The sequence below is a fragment of the Cryptomeria japonica genome, chromosome 2, assembly GCF_030272615.1.
Source record: "Cryptomeria japonica chromosome 2, Sugi_1.0, whole genome shotgun sequence".
Classification (NCBI taxonomy): domain Eukaryota; kingdom Viridiplantae; phylum Streptophyta; class Pinopsida; order Cupressales; family Cupressaceae; genus Cryptomeria; species Cryptomeria japonica.
In genome coordinates this window covers 77,086,035-77,108,778 of record NC_081406.1, presented here as the reverse complement: position 1 = coordinate 77,108,778, position 22,744 = coordinate 77,086,035, and the positions used below count along the sequence as shown (strand labels likewise).

At 42.3% G+C, this 22,744-nt stretch overlaps 1 protein-coding gene across 4 annotated transcripts in view; it reads right to left on the bottom strand.

Moving 5' to 3' along the window:
* Positions 1-22,744, bottom strand: part of LOC131070748 (pyridoxal kinase) — a 138,510-nt gene that overhangs the window by 95,060 nt on the left and 20,706 nt on the right. For all 4 annotated transcript variants that reach the window (XM_058006371.2, XM_058006373.2, XM_058006372.2 and 1 more), the window contains exon 7: positions 4,379-4,443. In XM_058006371.2, the coding sequence (XP_057862354.2) occupies positions 4,379-4,443 (65 nt within the window). The remainder of the gene's footprint in view (positions 1-4,378; positions 4,444-22,744) is intronic.

Here is a 22,744-nt window from a genome sequence, read left to right as displayed (position 1 = left end):
ATTCACAACAGGTTATCTCAGGATGCCCAGGAATTCATAAAGAGGTACGGTGCTTGGTTCATTCAGTTTCCCAAGTTCACTTATATTAGAGTGCATGGATGTCCTTTACCTCCATACATGTTGACGAGATATCCGACAGACAGAATTGTGTTACTTGAAGTAACGAGATAGTTGGCAGCATATGTGAAGGCATTCAGACACAGACATCAGAATGGAGTTCCAGTACCTATCATTTTGGGTAACTCAGTTGAGGTATGTCCTAATGCTTTAGCCATGGATGACGCAGAGAAGGAGTTAGCCTTGTATTCTTTTCCATCTTTTGCTTTGAGAGAAAGCTTTGATCCACATGGACATTTAGAGGAGACAGTCGGCAGAAGGTTTAGGCATGAGTACCAAATAGAAGATTTTATGATGAATCTCCTAGATGATTTTGAAGTGAAACGAAAAATGCATTCTAGATTGCCTTTGGATTTCATCAGGAAATGTAGGATTTACAGAGTGGCCGACCAAGCTCAGGATAGTGGCAGACATATCCAGTCTTCCTATGATCGAGAAAGCAAAACAATAAGGTTAGATTGGAATGAGCCCGAGGTCGTGGATTTAGCTACTTTGATGGCACCAGTCTTGTCTTGTACTCGCAGATGGGTTGACATACAACATCAGAAGTTGAGAGAACAAGGCATAGCTATGACTTTCACTTTGGAAGAGAAACCAGCCGAAGGTGGAGCTAGTGTGAGTGAAGGCAATCATAATCTTAGAAATTCGGGTGAAGGAAACCTTCGGTGTGCCAATGAGGGCAATCTCCATCCAAGAGGTTCGAAGAGGAAAGAGAGACCTGGAAAGAGAGAATCTTCCAAGAAGAAACAAGAGGCTAACAGAGATCAATCATCCGGTATTTCTTCTAGACCTGAGAAGAGAACAATTCAAGTGGAAGAATCCATGGAGTCTATGGTACAGAATGACAGGCAGGAAGAAGGACAAGCACAACAAGGGTCACCAGATGGATCTCTCCAAGACTATGAGTTAGATGAAGACAAAGAAGACAATGAAATATCATCTCCTCCCAAACAAGAAGAAATAGTGCATAAAGAGATTCAAGTTCAAGAGACAAGATCGATTATCCCAGATTGGTTGAAGGAAAGATTAACCAAGGTGATCGTAGTAGAGGACGAGGGCAGTGCAATTGATTTAGAGAGCCTTGTTGGACATTCCCAGGAAGTGACAGAGAAGAGAAAGGCTACCAAGATGTCCAAGATGATTCGAGATGAGACTGGATCCAGGAAATTGCAGATAGCTACACCGGCAGTAGACAAATATGAAGGTGAGATCCTAGCAGAGGAATATGATATACAGACATTTGAGCTAGGACCATATACAGCAGAGCAGACTTTAGATGATGCCACCGATTCATTTGAGGCATTGAAAGACAAGCTTAGAGAAGAAATGGAGAAAAACAGAAAGCTTGAGAGAGAGGTCGGTGCATGGAGGACTTATTTCAGTCACATCAATGAACCTTTGGGACGTCAGGATCCAGCTAGATCACCAGTGCAAGCACTTCCACTTCAATCAATCAGTGAGGCAGAAAGATTCAGGAACATGGTCCAACGTACAAGTAACTGGATGGATAGATCTCATACAGTGGCCATAGAATTTGTAACAAGGATGATGAAGATTATTCATCAAGCTATCCAAGTTCTTGAGATAATCCACAATTTGATGATAACAGTAGCTGCATTTGCCCATACCAAAGATGTCATCATTCCTGTCTTGAAGGTAATTAGACACACGTCAAGGAAAGTTTTAGCGCAAGAGAAGATCTTGGATGGAGAATCTCACAGTTTGTTTCAGTGGTCAACCTTGCTCCATATGAAGAGTGTATTCTTCGAGGACATCAGTGTTAGATGTGGCCAAGTTGAGGAGGTGATCAATCCGATCCAGGACAGAGTATTTGAGGTACTTCGTACCATTCTTGGCAGAAGGATCGAGGTCGAGACAGATGTGGATATGCAGGAGTTAGAGGATAGAATCAAGGTCATCTTTTGCAAGGACGCAAATGTTACAGATGAGCAGTATGATCAGATGTTTGCCACCATGCTCCTGATTGAAAGAACAAAGGAACTTGAATCTACTTGGGACGCAGCTCTTCTAGATGCATTCGATCAGGTCATCCACTTGGAAGAGAGTATGAAGAATCTTCCCGAGATTCCAATTGCAGAAATCGAAGGAATCGTGACAAGATTCATTGCATATGCCAAAAAAGAACATTGGAAAGGGAATAAGGTTCTAGATGAAAGGTTGTTATAGATGACATGGCATCTTATTTGTCATTGGTTTATGTCTCCTAGGTTTTTGTGCCAAATTTAATATTTGGCTATGTATTTAATATTGTTCAGTAAAAAGGAGGCCATTTGTAACAAACCCTAATTAGGGTTTAGGTGTCATGATCTTGACCGTTGATCTACTTTCGATCTGGACCTTTCATTGTAATTGGGGATGCTATTTATCCCCCCATTTTTCATTTCATTTGGTAATAGTTAATAGTCAATAGTTGATGTAATAGAGAAGAGAGATAGCTAAGAGATTAGAAGTTAGAAGCAATTTTATTTTGTAGCAAGATTGAGTTTTGAAGAGAGGAATTCAAGCAATTGTTGTACATGATGACTTGAAAATCAATAAAATATTGAAGTTATGGTGTTTTGTTGCAACTTTCTTGGTTATCTTCATGGTTGTTTAATCTACTTGAATCATGCTCAATCAAAGTAGTGTGTTAATTTGAAGGACATTGTGTGAGACTTGATCTTTGGTAGGATTCGTAATCCAAACCACTAACTTCTTGCTGATTGCAGGAACGCCTTGCATGGTCGACTGGAGAATATTTTGAGTCCCTTAATCTTCAATCATTATTGTATCTTGGATATGTACCTTCGTGGTAGTATCTTTGATCTTTAATGCATTGAATATCATTTTATTACCTTAGAAGATCGCACTAATTTCAATTGAGTTGTTATCTTATGGCAAAATTGAAGTTGGTTGAATCTTGCCAAGTCTTGTCCATACGAAGTCATTCCTAGGGTTAGGCTAGATTAGACCTCTTTCAAACCCTACTCTTTTGTTATTTTTGAAAGTTTCCTTAGTTTAGCAAATCTTGAACTTTCGGAATGCGTAAGACCCCTTGGAGGAAACAGCAAATCACATCATACCGCTGGAAGCTTGTCCACACGTAGAGACCCTACTAACAGAACCTTGGAGTCTTCCTAACTGATCCTTTACGCGAATCTTCAGCAGTTAGAGACTATTTTCTCAAGAGAGGATAAGATGCCTATTGGTATTTTATTCTGTGTATGATGGTGTATAAAATACACGTCAACAGAGTGTTGGCATTTTGGTCACTTGGGAGGTGGTAGTGTATGGAGATTGCAAAATGTTTGTTCACTTTCTTATGTCTAGGTGGTAATATGTATCTATTTTTTATCTTGTATTTCTGTATGTATACTTTTTGGTTGTTTTGTGGCACTACTATGCCCTATTAGGGTTTGCTAATGTAATTTAGCTGTTGTTATAGTTGTATGGTTTTATGTGGCTAGGATGGGGCCCTATATACATTTCCTATGTCTAAAACTAAAACTAAAATCAAAACCTAACGTTCAAACTAAATTTGAAATAAAAAAACCTCAATAGGCAAAGAAACGAAAGCCATGACAATTTGACAATAGTCCTGCCCACAATCAAACAGAAGCAAACTTGTGATCAATCAGCAGCAACCTTGCAACCCTGCCTGTGTCAAACAGCTATCAAGTTACAATCAAACAACCGCAATTTATGATGAAATCTCTGCCACAGTGTAAACAGCAAATAGAAAACAATGGGCGCAATCAATCACCAAACAGTGGAAAACAAAGTGGCTGCAATCTTCTTCTTTTGCACAAGCTGACATAGGTAGAAAACATACAAAGACAAGCAGAAAAAGCCCTAACAAGCAATCAAGCAAAAAAATATTAATATAGCGAATGATTGCAGTTAGGCTCTATATGACCAAAAAAAAAAAATTTAGCAGAAACTATAGCAGATGCAAAAAAAATTAATTTTTTTAATAAAGTTAAAGCCCTAACATCAAAAATCATTCTGCACTGGTTGATTCAAACAATTTTTTAATTTTTCAGTTAAGTTAACCTAAATTCTATTTTGCACAAAGAAATTTAGCAAACTTTGGGACTTAGCAACCAACTATAAAACATATGAGTAAACTTCTTATCAACTCAAAATTGAATAATATGAATTGTAAATTGTTTTGTCCATGAGAAGAAAGTTTAGAAACAAAAATGAACCATAGGGTAATCTTTCAAATCAGTTCAATATCAAATAAGCAGAACTTGACTACCTTAAACCTGTCAAGTGCTCTGCTTCAAAATGGTTTGGGGTGATCATTGAAGCAACTGGCACCACCTATAACATATAGACACACATATGAGACTGTTGAAGCAGAAAAATGACAGCAACCTGACTGCTATCACTAAAATGTAAACTGTGCAACAGAGTAAGCACTTTTCTAAATATTGAAAATAAAAGTGAAAGCCCTAGAATAAAATATACAATATCCACAGATACAGCTACACAATGACAAATGATTGGATATAAAAATAAGATAAGTGAATGCCTTCTTGTGACAAATAATTTAAGAATTAGAACTTTAAAAAGTGGAGACTCACAAGGATAACCATTGTAAATAAACCACTAAATTACCTATTTTAGATTGATGCCTAAGCAAAGTACACAGGCAATCTGTTGAAATAAATGAAGCACATCTATAGAAAGAAAGATAAATACAGTAGTAACAGCTACGGCAAATATTAGCCCATCAATGTACACTACACTGCACTGTCTTACTAGAAGTCAAATAAAATATAACAGATTTTTTAAGCTTGCAGCTTAGGACATATTAGCTGGTTTCCATACTAATGAAATTACATGTACCACTCAGTTCAATCAGTTTACTTGTAAGTTACCAACTCACTCTATCTGACTCGTGTTTTAAGGGCTGTGATCTGTAGCAGGGGCATGACACAATGCCATGTGCCACATTCTCCATACTTCAAGAAAAAGCAGAAAAAACGCAAACACAATTGAATCCTTTTATCCCTCTTGGAGAACATCAATTACATACCACCTCCCTTGATCAACAACATTCATCGGTGAACATTGCACGACTTGAAACAAATGTAGATAAGGTCATACTAGTCCATTATCATGGATGGATGACATAATATTAGAGATCAACCACTCATTAATATCGTTGTTATGTGTTCAACTTTGTCATATTTTATTAGAGTTGTTGATTGCTCAAGAAGGCATAAGGATACACACTTCCAATTTCAACTTTTCAGTGAGCCCATAGATAAGGTTGGGGTTTTGAATTGTACAAGTTAATCTAATAGAGGAGGGTGCTTACAAACACATTTTTTGGATCCCATGTTGTGTTTATGCATTGTACACCCAATTAAAAGACAATGGGAAGATAGCTTGGGTGAAGACAACAGTGGTCAAAGATAGAGACATACAAATGTTTGTATGCAACCACCACAAATCACTTGCATTCTTCAACACTTTTTGGAGAACAAAATTCCTCAAACTAGTAAATACCAGTTATGCTAGCTAATTCATTTTTATTGGAGGATGTTGGAGGTCTTGGAGGCTCTATGATCCATGTGGTTTGAGGTGAGTGGAAAAAGTAGACCCTACTGTACCTGCAGACTCCACTACCCCTTCTTCAGGCAACTAGTCGCCCCTTCTCCCTGTCAGTTGAAAACTCCCTCCGCTTACCTGGGAGGTGTCTGCAGATTCCTCCCTGCCACTTTCTGCATCCTCAACCTCGGACTCTTCCGTGTCGGACTTCGTATCAGACATGGCGGCCTTCTTTCTTTTTGTGCCCAAACGTGCCTCCGTGCCATGTGCCAAGACGTCTAAGTGTGACCAATAGAATATGGGCGGCTTGTCTAGTGCAATACGGCCCTATGGCTCCAATGGCTATGAGCCCGGAGTGATCTGCGTGCGGACTACGTCCAAGAATAATCCAATGGCGTGATGCGGCATGTAGAACTTCTTGTATTGCAGTGTCATGAACTCGTCCATCCTATCCGCCAATAGTGATGCCCAATCGTATACCACTCCATTGTGCAGCCCGTTCATCAACACTATCTGTACAATGGCTATGTCCGACACACGGGTGGCACCTGTGAGGCGACTCTTCACCATTGACAACAGGCATCGCCATACTCCCTTGGCAAAAAATTGTTTCTTCACTCCCCGACTCTTGCCTGCACTCTTGAGGCAATCTTTCTCGCCTTGGGTAAGGTTATCGCGCAACATCAACTGGAGCAATGTAGCACGATTCTCTGGGGATATTTTCTATTAAGTGTCTATTTTCTTTCCTTTTATCCCTGGTATGCCAAATACCCTAGTGACTTCGCCTACCATGAATGACACTGTTATCCTCTGATGTTGATAATCAAATACCGACTGGTGGCGATGTCTGTCATAGCTGCCAATCATGGCACGCAAAACCACCTCAAAGTCCTTTATCGAAAAAACTGGCATCTGGACGGCCCAGTGTACCTGTGCCTGGCGAAGGCTTTTCTTTATTAAATCATCCTGAGGTGTCTTTGCCCACCAGTTCCGACAGTCAATTCCATTCAAACCCTCGAACATAATATTATCTGCCGTTATTTCATCTTTGTCCTTTGTCGCCAAGGGTTTGGGACGATGCTTCTTGCTTTTTTGACTGGTGCTCATACCGAGACTACCTGCAATGCGCACCCCAGATGGTAAAATCCGTTTGCCTGTGTCTGCACTGGTTCCTTTTTGCCCTCCCTGCAACTTGTCTTCTAACGGCTGCAACCGTTTCCGCCAATCTGCCTTGTTCCTGTTTGTGTCCATTAGTACAGATTACTTCTTCAATTCTTCTTTTATAACCCTTTTTTTTCAAAATGAAAACCGCCTACCGATAATGCCACAGACTTGTGCGGTTTGGTGCGTGCAGGCTTGTGTCGGTTGCGCTATGCGGCTGCGGGCTGCCCGTTGTGCGGCTGTGGGCTGCACGTTGTGCGGCTGCGGCTGCACGTTGTGCGGTTGCGGCTGCAGGCTATTCGGCGCGTGAGTGTGCGAGCGGATGAGTTATGCGGCTGCATGGGTTTTATTTTGTGCCGCGGGGGTTTTATTGTGTGCGGTTGGCGGTGACCACCGCACGGTGGCATCCACCGCCGGTGGCCCCACCGTCGGTGTTCCCACCGTATGTCGGTGGTTCCACCGTACGGTGGGCCCACTTTTTTTACTTTTTTTTTCTTTTTTTTTTTTTAATATTCTGTCTTTTAAGCATCCGTCATGCTCTGGGCTCCCTCCGTTCGTGGTAAATTTTTAATTTCGACCCGTTGACGGCATCTGGTATCTCTTCCCCATCCAGCGTCCACAACTTAATTGCCCCGTTGGTATTGACCTCGCATACCTTGAATGGTCCTAGCCAACGCACTTTGAATTTCCCAGGTTTGATTTCGTTCCTTCCATTGAATTTCAATACCAACTGCCCAGGAGTAAACTTCATTCGCCGGCCGTGGTGTCGAGCCCCATGTGTCCACCTGCGGGACCTTCATGTGCTTCCCTTAGGACGCCCGGAATTTCCTCTTCTAGGACGCATCGCCGTAGGATCTGATCAGGCCCCATTTTATACAATAGGCCATTAATGAGTTGGAATGTCCTGCTCCTCAGTACCAGTTTCCTTCTTTCTCCTGGTGGCATCTCCCTCGGGAACCGTGATGTCGACAAATATTCCCCCACGCTTGCGTACCAGGCGGGGGGAACCGCGATGCGAAATAAGTGAGCGTCTGGAAAATCTTCGTTCACTCCTTCGGCTGGTTCTCCTGACTGGATTCTCGACAGCTGGTCACCTATCACATGGCTCTTCCCAGGTCTTACTATAATGTTGAATGTAAATTCCTACAGCAATAGCAGCCATTGGCTGATTCGTCCTTGGATAATTGGCTTGTTTACCAGATACATTAAAGCCTGGTGGTCCACATAAAATGTGAACGAGGTGGCGAGCAAGTAATGTCGAAATTTTTGGACGGAGTACACCATCCCAAGGGCTTCCCTTTCTGTGGTGCTATAATTTTTCTCTGCCTTCGACAGGAGTCTGCTTGCAAAGTAGACCGGGTGATCTAGCCCATGGTCGCCAACCTGCGCCAATGTGGCCCCTATGGCAAAGTTGGATGCGTCGACATGTACGTGGAACTCTTTGTCCCAGTCAGGATATGTTAGGATTGGCGCACCCACCAACCATGACTTCAGTACTTGGAAGGCCTCCTCTTGAGCCGTCCCCCATATATACCGTTCACCTTTCCTTGTCAGCTTGTCCAAAGGGCAGGATACTCGAGCAAAATTTTTGATAAATCGCCTGTAATAACCTATGTGTCCTAGGAAGGATTTGACTCCCGTGACATCTGTGGGTGCCTCCATTTCCACTATCACCCGAATCTTGTCTGGTTCAGTCTTGAGTCCAGCCTTACACACTATGTGTCCTAACAGCTTCCCTTGAGGCACCATGAATTTGCATTTTTTGGGGTTGAGTGCTAGGCGAGCTCGCCTACATCTCTCCATGCATTCGCCAAGTGCGGCCAAATGTGTATCTTGGTTACTGTAGATGGACCAGTCGTCAAGGAACGCCCTGAAGTTCCCTACTGACATCTTTTCAAATATGTGAAGGATTATCCTTTGAAAGGTCGCTGGTGCATTGCATAATCCGAACGGCATTCGATTATACGCGTACACGCCATCCTCCACTACATGAATATTTTAAACGAGGCGGCTTTCAGGACTGGGTTCTAGTCGTCGCCAACCAGGATGTTTCTTGGCTCTGCTTCCGTGCCGAGGTTTGTAGGTTTTACGGATTCTTCATACCGGATTGGTTTTGTCATGTCAAACCTGTGCTGGTACTTCGTTGACCGGGGCATCCCCTTCGGTGTATTCCCCGTACGCTGGTGGAAATTCGTTCTCGTCCCGATCCTCATCTACCTGCAACATGTTACACCCATACAGCAACTCATAGTCCTCCATTTGCCAATGGAAAAGCCCATTAAGGGAATCGGTCTCGTCCTCAGAACATCCTTGGATTCCCAGAACGCCTTCCTCGTTCGGTTCCCTTCCGTACTTTCCTCCGTCAACTCCGCCTTCGCCGTCTGATTCCGACTCTGACGCGAGTTCTTCACTCACAAGTTGTGTTTTCAGGTCAATAATAAATTTTCTCCCGGCTTTCTCCATTGACAACGTGTTACGCTTCCAGTTGTGATTCACTCTGGCTGCCACCAACCACCCTCTCCCCAGAATGGCGTCGTATCCTTTCTTGGCTAGCGGAATCACCACGAAGTCGAGGACAAATGGTTGTGTCCCGATGGTCACTTGTTGCGCCATGAGCGTTCCAAGGGGTTTGATACCATGTTGATCCGCTCCCAGTAAGTTGAAGGTTGACGGCCATAGTGTTGGTTTGCCAAGCTGCTTCCAGGTTTCTTTCGGAAGCACATTCACTCCGGACCCGCCGTCGACGATAGTGTCAGTCAGAATGGTGCCCAGTATTCCTATTTCTACCACCCCCGGGTGTCGGCCACTGTATAGTGTCAGGACCAATGGGTCTATAGGTGTTCTGCCGGAACCATCCGTATTTGGGGTTGCCTGACTGTGCGGGGTTACCTGGACCGTGCATAGGAGTGTCGTACGTAATTATGGCATCGTTTCCAGGAGGTCCTTCATTTTCACCGGCACTTCAATCTGCAGCATTTGCTTCAGGATATTTTCCTCCGCCTCAAATCGGGAAGTACTTACCGCTTCCTGGGTGCTCCTTTGTGCCAACATTTCCTTCGCCACTTCCGCCTTGGCCTCCAACGCCCGCTGCTTCTCTCTGCGAGGGTCCGGGTATGTGGCCTTCTTTGCCTGCGACCGTGTGATTGCCAATACCCGTTCCTCCGTCCTATCGATGTTGAGTAGGTTCACTCCAGACTTTGGGCAAGTTCCATCATCGTGGTCTCCAAGCCCACACCATTTGCATAGTTTTTGTGGAGTTTCTTCTGAGGTGCATTCTCTAGCAAAGTGGCCACATTGATTGCAGGCTCGGCACTAGATCATTGGCCGTCCCTTTGCATCATATTGGATTCGGCTCCTATTATTATTATTGGTCCTCCCCCCTCGCCGGTTGTTTCGGTATCCGCCAGGTGATGCATTATTGTTGGCGGTTTGCGAAGTTCCGGCGGCCGGCTGCTCTTGCGTGAAGAGAACTTGTTGGTTCCTGGTTTTCATATTGTAGGGACATTCCTTTGTCAAATGTCCCGCAATCTGACAAATGTCGCAAAAAGCCTTCTTGGGACAGGACCCCAAGGTGTGTCCGTCACTCCTACAGTCGGTACACCACACGTCATTTTCTTCCGTTTTACTTGTACTCCCTTTCATGGCTTTGAATTCTTTCAGCATTCGTTCCATGTCCTTTTGGAGAGCGTGCACCTTTTTACTCGATTCGCCACCGCTGCTGCTTTCCCCGTCAGAATCTTCATCATCGTCAGATGAATATTTATTACTTTTCTTCTTCCTTGATGTTTTGTATTCGCTCTCCAAGTCCATCGCCCTATTATAGGCGTCATCATATGACGTCGGGGGTACAATTTTCATTTTTTTCCGTAGGGAGGATTTCAATCCTTCCACAAACCATCGTTTTTTCAAGCCCTCGGCCGGTTGGCTTTCCATTTTACCCAACAATTCCTTCAGTCTCCTGCTGTATGCTCGTACTGTCTCCTTGGTACCTTGTTTGGTACTATATATCTCTATTACAATTTCGCTGTCATCACGGAGCAACCAAAACTCTTCCGTGAATTCCTTCTATAGGTTGGCCCACGTGGCCACTTTTTGCTTATCTACATCGGAGTACCAATCTATGGCAACTCCACGTAACGTGGTTGAGAACTGTTGTACCCAGTCATTTTGGTCTGTCACTCCGTTGGCAAACCAAATGGTTTCACACGTACGACAATGCCGTAAGGGGTCTTCCTTGCCATCCCCTGTGTACTTTGGTAATTTTTGTTTACTCGCCATCCCGGGTCGTCTTCCTAGGGGCGGTTGTGTCTGTGTCTGTGGCCCTGTGCTGCTTCCTCTGGTGGCGTTGGTGGTGTGTCCTACGTGGGCGACTGGAGGTACGGTGTTTTGCCTGTCGTGTGTGGCACCTACACCTGTACGGTTGCCCTCCCCTTCGCTCTCACACGCGCCCACTCCTGGTTCCCGTTGGTGATCTTCACTCCGTGGCGTAAGGGATAAGTTTCTAAACTGATCCCGAGTCTCCTCAACTAGATTTCACCATAACCTTGTTTCTTCCAGAAACTCTTCGTGGCTCCGCGTCCTACGATGATTTGGTGACGCATAGAAATTTTCGTCGGCCTCTGCACCCTCCGTGACACCTCCTTGGTTCCCCTCGGGCCCCCCTTCGGCAGGTCGTCCTTCGGCAAGTTGCCTCAGCCTCCGTCTACGTTCTACTTGTTGTTCCAGAATCAAGGCCCTCTGCGCGGCCTCCCACTCGTCCGTTTCTGCTTTTTTATTTCTATCTTTATTCAATAGGCTTGGCATTAATTGTCGCACATTTTCATAACTCACAATTCATAAATCAAAACATGTCTTTATTAATTCATCTGCTCAAATACAACTCGTGTCAATGACACTTTTATTTGAAAAATAAAAGTTCAATGTTCAATTCCCTCCTGGCCTGGCGCCATCCCGTTCCGTTTCCCGTTGGCTGTTATCTTCGTAGTTGCGAAGGATCTGTTGGCGTCGCTCTTCCTGGGCAATCTCCTCCAAGTGAGCCTGTTGTGCCAGCGATGCTTGTGCAAGCAACCGGGGGAGGTGGTTCATCAACCGGTTTACTGCCGAGCTAACCTCCAGAGCTGTCCACACGGCACTTGGTGGGATTTCCGCCTTCGCCGCCTCTCGTCAGACGTAGGTCTGGATGGCTACCTGGAGTAGAATTGAAAATTCTCTCGTTGCCGTGTCTTCTCCTGTGTAAAGTTCCGTTTGCGCGTCGTCCGCCTCCGGGTTTATTTCACCAACTAGTAGGCCCATTGTGTCTGTGCGCCATCCGTGTCTTCCATTCCCGAGTATGTCTAGGCAACGGCACCAAATGTTTGCCCTCTCGGGTGAATACTTAAAGCATAAAGTACGTAATGCAGAACAATGCCATAAATATCAGACAAGTATCAGATATGTTGTTCCATTCATTGTTCGTGTCCTTTACAAGTTACAATAAGGAGTATATAAAGATACCGAGGGGGTGCGGGCGCCAACCGTCGCACCGCAACTGCCACCCCTCGGTTGCCAACTAACAAACCCAATTACGACTTAATTAACTATTCGTATTCCCGTATACAATAATGCGGCTAACACTAAGCACTTTGACAATGTTCAAACATGATTCTGAACATGATTTCTCTATTTGGCTCACTCAAAACTCCTCATTTGCAAAAAGACTAGTGATTAGCAATTGCGACGCCAAAGCAAAACCCTAAAAAGCAAAAAAAAACAAGGGGTCCCCATTTTCAATGGAGCGATGTGTGAAAAAAGTCACAACACATCTCAACTATGATTAAGGTAACTAGATATGTTGATAATATGATATAGACCAACCTAGCCTCAGAGAGAATTATGAGGCATTTAACATGTTTAGCTAGATGAAGTGAGAAATTTGTAGTACGGAGCCTAGATTGGAATTTTTTGCAATACATTATAGACCTATTGTGACATGAATGTGAAACACAATAAACACTCCACTTTAAATGGCAACCTATGCCCTTAGACTCAAGTACTATTAGAGTTCTTCTTCCAACAACGATGAGGTAGGTGAGGGTATATAAAGCCCCTTGAGAAGATATTCAACAATGAGGAGGCATATAGACTTCAAGAGGAGTGGATTGCAATTATCAAACTTTAAGGTCCAACATTCAATAAGACAAAGACTAGCATAAATAGGACTACTCTTTCTCAAAAAGACTATCAAATGGTGGCCATGGCATGGAAAAGATACCATGGAGCCATGATTGCTTGCAACTAGCCCACCCTCAGAAGTAGCTAGTTCCTCTACTACTAAGAAAAATTGGTCCACATACAATCTAACTCACTTTATTAAGAGGAATAGATTTAACTCTAGACAAGCAAAGAAGTTAGTTGTAGTTCATAGTGCCTTGTAACTTCCAAATTGACAAACTTCTTAGCATCAACAAACTACAACCACAAATTAAGATGTTGATCTTTAAGATGCTATATAGCTTGATGAGAAAGAGGTGCAACAAAAATTGGATGGGGTCCCATTTGATATAGGGAGCGACTCAAAATCAAAGGTCGAAGTTAATGTAGAGAATCAAGACGACTTGCAATCACAAGAGGTCTAGTTGTATATTTTTTATATCTCACTACTGTATCTATTAATAGATATTTCGTAGTCTTTGGTCCTTTTGTGTTATATATTTCAAATCTGTAATAAAACAATTAAATTTTTATTGCTCCTATACATGAATCCATAGTTCACAGACTCAATGAGTTCCCAAGTACTTACCAAAAAATTCTTGCAGCAAGTTTTTGCGAGTTTAACTTGCAAAGTTTACCACCCAATTTTTGACAAAAATGGACACATTTTTTTGGTGAGTACTCATCAAATACTTGGCAATTCCAAGCCGTTGACTCATACCACAACTAAAACGTGTCAAAAATGTGAAAAAAGTAGAAAAATACAAAGTTCTTCCTTTACAAGCCCTATCTAGCCATGTTGAACACACACAATAGCATTAGAGCCTTCTAGAGCAAATTAAAAGGATTTTTTAGCGGATTTGAAAAACAAGTTTTTGGAATTTCATTTTTGCACCTGTTGTGCCTTGCACACACTCCCTGTTGTCAACAGGGTCCCCCCTTTTTTCGTTTTTCTCGCGTCCTTGTTGAGGTCCCAAGTAGGGAAATTTTGGTAGATTCTGTCATGTCCCCTCTTTAGTATGACATGACACTTTACGTGGATTTGCCTATTCCAAACTCTCGTAGGCAGATGGTTGTGATGAGAGAGTCATTTTGGCGTTTATTTGGTGATTGGATGGCTCATTATGCTCTTGGAGACATTATATTTATTATTACTTTTTATTTGGGGCCAAAATGTTATTGAGGTGCACTTTTTATTTTATGAAGTAACTTTTTATCTAAAAAGTGCAATGAGGCTTCTAGAAGATTCTATTATGGATACTTCTAGAAAGTCATGGATACTTCTAGAAAGACTAAGAGGCTTCTAGAAGATTCTATTATGGATACTTCTAGAAAGTTATGGATACTTCTAGAAAGACTAAGAGGCTTCTAGAAGATTCTATTATGTGTATAAATAGACCCCATGGGTCTCTCATTTGGTATCGAAGTCTATTTTCTCTAGTGCATCTACTTGAGCATTTGTGGAGCTTGAAGGTCTGCAAATATCATTGATCTTTGGGAACGATAACTCCCTTAGATTAGCATAACTGAGGAAGTGAAATATCTTCTGAAGGGTTGCGTTATTGGAGATGGTACTCAGCCATTTCATGTTGGATTTCAATTGAAGGTTGATTTGAGGGCTTGTATTTGGTGAATAAGGGTTTTGAATTCATCCTAGCTCAAAATTTGGTACTGCAGCCGCACAGTACGACCCAGGTACGGCCTGCAGTAGGGACAGTACGGTAGTGACAGCAGGGCATTCTTGGGACAGTCCAGTCCTCCTGTCATTAGCATTTCATAATCGGAGTTCAAGGAGCAATTTCCAGGTTCCATTGCATGGTTTTTGTTGTCAATTTTTATGATAGAAGTGCACAGTTGTAACAGTCATATATGTATTCAGAAAACAGTCCATTGTAATCAGACATTGCTATCTTGTAGTTGGATTGATATAGTAGAGAAGGTGTGTTGCAAGGTCATTGTTCATGTGTGATAGTTTATACATTCTCTTGTCATAAATTCAGTGCTCATGTGTAAGAGTTTGTAACAGTCATACATTTTTAGAAAATTAGTCTACTGAACAATGCAATCAGAATTTGGGAAATTCATGATATATTAGCATTGAAGTCCTTGCATGAATATTTAGAGTTTCATTATTGTTTATTGTGTTACATTTCAATATTGGTATTGTTATCTCAATTGTACTTGATGCTCAAAACAACTCTCATATTGAAACACTACATCACAAACAAAACAATTCAGTGCATGCCAAGTGTTTGACAAATTGTCTCAGTTCAGATTTGGGGTTTATTAGTGGCCTTTATAGTAAGGGTCATTACAGATTCACAGAGAGAAGATGCAACATTGAGGAAGTTGAAGCGTTAAGGAGGTGATCCTGCCTAAGATTGAGCCTAGCCTGAGTCCTAAGTCCTAGAGAATTCACACCTTAAGAGATGACCGTGATTCTGTTCGCAAAGGGAAGATGAATAAAGAGCCTTAAAGTAAAATCGCAAATATTGTCAAGACAACTTTAAAATGGGCAAGATTCAAGCCTGAAGCCAGGATGCCTAAGGCAAATCAAAAGTGCACCTTTTGACCAAATTTCAAAGTAACTAAAGAGTGATAAGTGAACAAGACATTTCTTGCAAAATGACCAATTTAGCCGAGTGTATTCGTTGAACAATTAACTTGAAGTCAAAATCTCTCAAAACTCTAAGATGCCCAAAATTGGCAAAGTGTCATGACTTGTGAGCAAGTTATTTAAAACCAATCTCTCAAAATTCGGCCTCTAAAGCTAAATTCGGCCTAAAAGGCCAAAATGAGAGCCCAAAGTTGGCAAATCGGCCCCTAAGGCCGAAATTCAAACAATAAAGGCACAAATCGGCCTAGAAGGCCAAAATGCGAGTTGCAAATACATCCCTTAAAGCCAAAATAACACTTAAAAATGGAAAAATCGGTTAAGAGATGAGGCTTGCGAAGATGCCCATGGGCCAAAAATTAACAAAGAATTCAAAATAACTTTAAAAAACCGAAAATGACAAAGACTTCTAAAAACTCGCAAAAAGGCCCAAAAGGGAGTTAAGCTTGCAAATCATCTTTCTAGGCCGAAAATGTAATAACCCAAATTGCGCATATCGGCCTCTAAAGCCAAAATTCAAACAATAAAGGCAAATCGGCCTAAAAAGGAAAAATGTGAGTTGAGAGATGTATTTTAAAGCCGAAAAATCAACACGATCTCACAAATCGGCCTCCTAAGCCGAAATTAAATAAAGCTTGCAAAATAACTTAAGAGACTAAAAGGGGTAGGAATAGAAGCAAAACAAATCGCACAGAATTACTTCATTGACTCGAGAATGAAAGGCAAGAGCCCAAGTTTGTAAATCGGCTTGGAAGGCCAAGAATCACCAAAAGCTCACAAATCGGCCTGCAAGGCCGAAATGTGAGGTAAAACTCTTGAAAACGTGACCTTCCCCCCGAAAATTGCAAGTCCTCTAGTATGGCAGAGTTTGGTTAAGTCGGGCGAATAAGCGAAGACTCCAAATCGTGCGAGTCGGCTCAACAAGCCGAGAACGGAAGTAAATAATCCACAAAACCCCTGTTTTGACCAAAAATACCATAAGTAAGAGGCTCACGAAATCAGCTTGTAAGCCGAAAGGGTTAATAGAGCCACAATTGCGCACAATCGGCTTCCAGAAAACCGAAAATGAAGAAATAAGTCTAAATCGTGAGACCCGAAGTTTGGAGATAGGGGGATAACGGCTTATACAATCACGCAAAGCTTAAGAGAGGCCAAAATCACTTAGTCTGGTGGTCAAAATTCCAAAATTGCTTGGTAAGATTAATGATTAAGGAAGAGTCAGTAGGTTTCGGTCTGATTGCAAGAAGTTACAGGAAGCAAGAGTTCTCTTATTCTCATCAATAGAGCCGAATTTTCCTAGGGAAAACTCGGCTTTGGTTCATATTTTTGAGAGCTAGCCGTTTGGGGGTAAAACCTAAGTTACGCAAAGCCACATTTTCTCCCCAAAATCGTGTGTGCAAAGAAAGCGACAGGGAAAGAAAGCCGAATTTGAAGCATGGGTCAAAACAGGAGATAGAATTGCACCCCCTTTGCCAGTCCGCCTGAACTTCAAGCTAGACAGAGCTTCGATCAGTCGAAATCGCGTCATTAGCATTTGCAATCAGCAAACTTCTTCAATTCACTGCCAGGTATGTTGTAAATTCCACACTCCAAATGGTTAAATATTGCAAAACATCATGACAATTAACCTACGGTTAAAGTATAAACGTGAATGCAAGAAATTGTTAAGAGTATAATTTAATAAAGCATTATCACAACTCACATTAGTGTAACCCTTAACTATCAAATTAGCCCCCTAGCTAAAAAAATTCAGACTTAGGCAAAATTTAGGAATTCTGGTCCGAAACTGCAAAGCACGCATAAAATCATCTTCAAAACGATTAGCACAAGCAAAATTTAAAATTTAAAAAAAAATAAAAAACATGCTTATTCGCGCTAACCGGTCAACCGTCGCAACTTTCCACCCTTTAGCAGCATAAAGAGCAACTTTTTGAAAATTTAATCAAACCAAGTAACCAAACCGACTGATTTTCAAATTCAAATTGCATTTAGTCTCCAGTGTAGAATTCAAATTGTTTAAAAGGCCTGTTTCAAAACGTTTTCGGATATTAAGTTGTTTGGCTGTTTAAACAATTTGTTATTATTAACGTCATCTTCGGGCACTACTAACCCATATTTTCGCATTAAGGCTTGCCTCCTAATCCGTGTCCGAGTGTGCAGGATAAATGCCTAAATTGGCAACAGAGTTTTCAAAGGCACCCGACACGCTAGAAGCATCGCAAACCTCCAAAGTTGACATCCCTCACAAGCTCAAGAAAATGAAATATCAATATCAGGGAGGAGTAATCAAAGAGTCAAAAGTCCAAAGTATTTGGGACAATATAGGGGATACCGACCTCGAGTACATAGACATTCAGGACTTCAGAAACAGGGTGTGCTTTCCCAATGCATATGGCAAACCCGGACGAATGTTGGAGAGCGGTATTGCTCAGGCTGTTGGTTTCCCACCGACCATGCAAAATTATGAGCTTGTGGTTGAAGCCACCAAGCATTACCAGCCAAAAACCAGATTAGTGGTGGTAAGAGGGATGGTGATGACCGACTTCACATCTCAGGCTATCGGAGAAACATTTGATATCCCGCTTCCTAAGCGCGCTACAGCAGTAACCATTGATGAAGCCCAAATCGCTTATGACATGAATCCTATTCAATGCAAAACACTGATAAATGAAGAATGGTTTAAAGAAAGAAAAGCCCTGAGCACTAGGATCGGCAAAAAGACCTGCAAAAGCGAGTTCAATAACGAATATGAGGACATGGTTACCTTACTTAGCCAGGTCATGGGACTTCCCCACTCCAACCTATTTGAGGAATGGATGTTCTATTTTACCGAGCAAGTCTTCAGTGGGAAGGCTAAGTTTGACAACGCTCAAATCATCAGCGACAGCATTCATACACAGCTAGTTGAGCTCGAGGAGAAGAGGTACTTCACCATGACCTCCTACTTAGTCTATATGTTTGCTCGGCACCAGCTACTACCAGGAATAATCAAAAAGGGTGAGATTGGGAACAGGCCAAGTCAAGTGAAAGTGTATGACTGCTACCGTCAGCTGCATTACTATAACATAGCTCAGAGAGAGAAGAACAACATTGCATATGCAATTGGTCGATATGAGCATGTAAATGACTCTTTTACAATGCGCATGGTCAGACTAATGCAAGGGGGGTTGCACATAAGATTATCAAAGCAGGCTACCACACTGGTTCAGAAGTACGGTGCATGGTTCATTCAGTTCCCCAGATTCTCCTACATCAGAATATTAGGCTTTGAGGGAACACTGTATCGGCTTCCCCATTACTCATCAGACAGATTGGTCCTCATGGAGGTTGCAAGACAGGTACACCCAGTAGGCGACATACTCAAGGACAAAAAGCAGTCGGGATTTACATTCCCAATGATCATAGGCAACCTTGATGTGCACTTCAAGAATTTTGTGCAAGTCAAGGAATCATTCGACGAGCTAGCATCATATTGCTTGGAGGAGCACTTCCCCAAGAAGTACTTTGATCCTGCTGGATTGGGAAAGAAGGCCTATGGCAGGTATTACGGGGCTAAGGCACCCATAGAGGACTACTGGAGAAATTGTTCAAATGACTTTGAGGTCCGTCGGCAGGAATACTCAAGATTGAGTGCTCAACAAATGCAACTTTATGAGTACCGCCAGGTCCTAGATCACGTAACAAACTATGGGAACTGCTTGCTTGCAATTTCAGGAGTATGAGGCAATCAAAGACCTCCTGCCAACCATTGATTGGGCTCCGGACCCAATCACGGACTTTGAGGCCGTCATGGAGGGTCCAAGGAGATACACAGACAACTGGCTAGCCCAGCAAATAGAGAGGCTAACCCATGAGGGAACCCAATTTACCTATAATATGATGGGTAGTCTAGATTCCCAGTCTTCAAAAGACAAGGGAACATCAAGCGCGCCGAGGGAGGAGGTTGAAAAACCTGAAAAGAAAAGAAAGAAGGCAAGGGCCAGTAGAGGAACTCGGACATCAAAAAGGACAAGAAGGGAAAAGATACCAATCAGGCAACCAAAACTTACTACCTCATCCAAGGATCCCAATTCGGATGATGATCTGGTCGAGCTTGATCATCTACCAACTCCACCTTCACAAAATGATCCAATTGCATCAGACGCGAATGATCCACAAACGCAAAGTGAGCATGAAATGGAGACACGAATCATTGGTTTGGAGAGACCTGAAAAACAAGTCGAAGATGGAGAGATTGCACCAGATCAAGGGATTGACAAACAAGAGCCCACGCAAGGGAGCAGACATGAGTTGCAACAAATGGAAGGTGGCAACAAGGATGACACCACGGTTGAGGGAGAAAAAGAAAAAGATAGAACCCAATAGAACTAAGGAGCAGCCACTACTACAAGCTACACATCAGTTGCTCGGTGAGGTGGGAGAAAACTCAATGGTGAGTAAAGGACCGGATACTGCACCCAATCCTCCTTCTATGTCTGATCAGTTACGGATAGGCAGTGAGTCAATTGAGGCATCCAAAGAACAAAATGGGGATTTGGTAGTCACGTCGGGACAGACCATCCCCCATGACTGGTTGATAGCTCGAGCACAATGGAAAGCGACTGTCAAGTCACCGATTAACCTGGAGGACATCTTCTCTCGGATAGGAGAAATAAAAACTAAAGGAAAGAAAAAGCCAAGAACTTACTCCAGGATCACCAAGGATGAGCAAAAGAATTAGACGATTCATATTGCTGCCCCACCTACAGACAAACCAGCAGATCAGGTTGCATTAGCCGACTATAGCATCTCATCCATCCCAATAGGGAGACCAACCAAAGAGCAAGAGAGAGAAGAATTCAAGGATTTTGTGCAGAATATGCTCAAGAAGCTAGATGAAAGAACCCGTGAAAGGGATATCTATCGACCTGTGCTAAGCAAGCCGAGGGATACATAGATCACCTGTTAAGACCACTGCAACACACTGCTAAGTCCCATATTCTTCCATTGGCGTTGGCACAAAAGACTACAGCTGAATTCGAAGAGTGCGTCACACCGCCAAAGCCATCAGAGAATGGATCCGGGGCATTAAAGCAAGAGGAAAGAGAGTCATTGATGATGTATTTGAAGTAACACTCAAAATACATTCAACCCGGCTAAAGATGGTGGAGGTAGAGAAAGAGTACGCCAAAATCCAAGAGACAATTGGCATAGCTCAACCACTCATGAGGGCTCTCTTCTGGACTCACGCTCAGATTCCCACACTGCATACTATCTTGGATCCCCATGACATCAACACTTTCAAGGAATGGTATTGGATTATCTACATGAAGGTGGACATGGCGGACATCGTCAAAAAAACTCAAGAGGAGTGCGAGGAGGACTTGTCTATTTTTGAGAGCACCAGTGAAGATATCCTTAAGGCATTGGTTACTAAATGGAAGGATAGCATGGGAGATGACGATGTAGTATCACGATGGAATAGTAGGTCGAGGGCTGATAAGACAACATACTCTGCGGAAGACATAGAATGCATCAGTAGGCTACATGCAAATATACTGCATTTTGAGGATCATCAATCAGATTGGTGCGAGCGGCTGAGGATAGTGGACACTCATCTGGAGGGCACGCGGTTCAAAATGCACAATCCTCCTATTCCCTCTAATAAGGAATTGTTCCCGGTTTGCATGAGGTTTCAAGAATATGTTCGGGAAGAGCACGTGGCAAACCGTGGCATCTGGAAAGAGTACTTGCGCGAGGAGAATGAATTTTTGGTGAAGGAATCTGCCTCGGGAAAGGAAAAAGTGCTTTCTTAGAAAAAAAAAGTATTTGTTTCTTTTAAATTCTAAATGCACTTTTTCAAGTTAAACTTCTTTTCAACTACCCAAAGTCATTGCAGATTTTGAGCTTCGTGCAGGTGCACTTTTGGGAGCAACTTTATGTTGGGTAGTTGGTAGTTATTAGGTAGTTGGTAGTTGGTAGGGGATATTGTGTTCCTTATTAATAGGTATGGGCAGACATACTTTGTAGGATGAATCTGGGCCACTCGTAAGATTAAATCTTGGTCATTCATCCATTTTTGAAAGTCTATATAAGGGATGGTTTCTCCCTCCTTTTGTAAGAAGTTTAAGATTGTTGCTGAAACTCTCGCGAAATTTGTGCAAAATTAATGGATATTAAAGTTGTCTTGTTTCCTTGTGAGTGCATGGTCTCCTTCTTCACCCCTTAATTTTCCTGTTATGTATTTTGATTTCGGATAGTATTTTTAGGATCATATTTGATTGAAACCTTAGTGTTCATACCATTGAGGATTGGCTGATTGCCATTTCCTCCTGCATGGTTACTCTGAACCAATTTATATGCTTTTGTTCAGTTGTTAAACATCAAATGAATGGATGTTTGATTCTACATTTATGTTTAATAACATGAAAATCTAACTCCTTTCGAAGATTGCACTAGATTTTACAACATTGTGCTTTATTAGCTGATAATGTTAAATCTGGTTTTTTTTAAGGTTTCTGTCTATTTTTTAGAATATGCTATCTTAGGTAGATTAATTAGATATTTTCTCTATTTCCCTTTCCTTCTTTTTCTTTTTTTATCAAAGTTGAAGCCTAAATAGCATCATGTCAAAGATAAAATCTGATGGAATCAAGACCGTAGAGTCTTAGAGAACCCGTACGAACAGAACTGATTCTACCTAATCGTAAGTCCCCTTTGTGTTTCCAGAAAAACACATTAGACCATCGAGTTATCCTACAGTCATGATCTGACAGTCGAAACATTGAGGTTATCCCCAGTGATAAATCTAAATAGCATTAGGGATCTCCTTATTTCAAGAGAGAATACGATACTCAGCTAGTAAATTCTATTCTATGTTGGCCAGATAGAGTTGTAGCGATACAACTTTAGCCACGTCAACAGAATTGGCGCTAGAAGGAGGGCCCAAGCTAGATAGAATCAGATCCTTCTCTCCATAAAGGTTTGAAAGGGTTCTAAGATCTACCCTTGAACAAGAAAGATTTGCTGGATTTCAGTTCTACAAGCGTAAAAATTATCGCAGAGTTGCAAACCCGAACGAACCCAGTTCGTCAAACCAGCAATTTTTTGTCCCAATGAGCG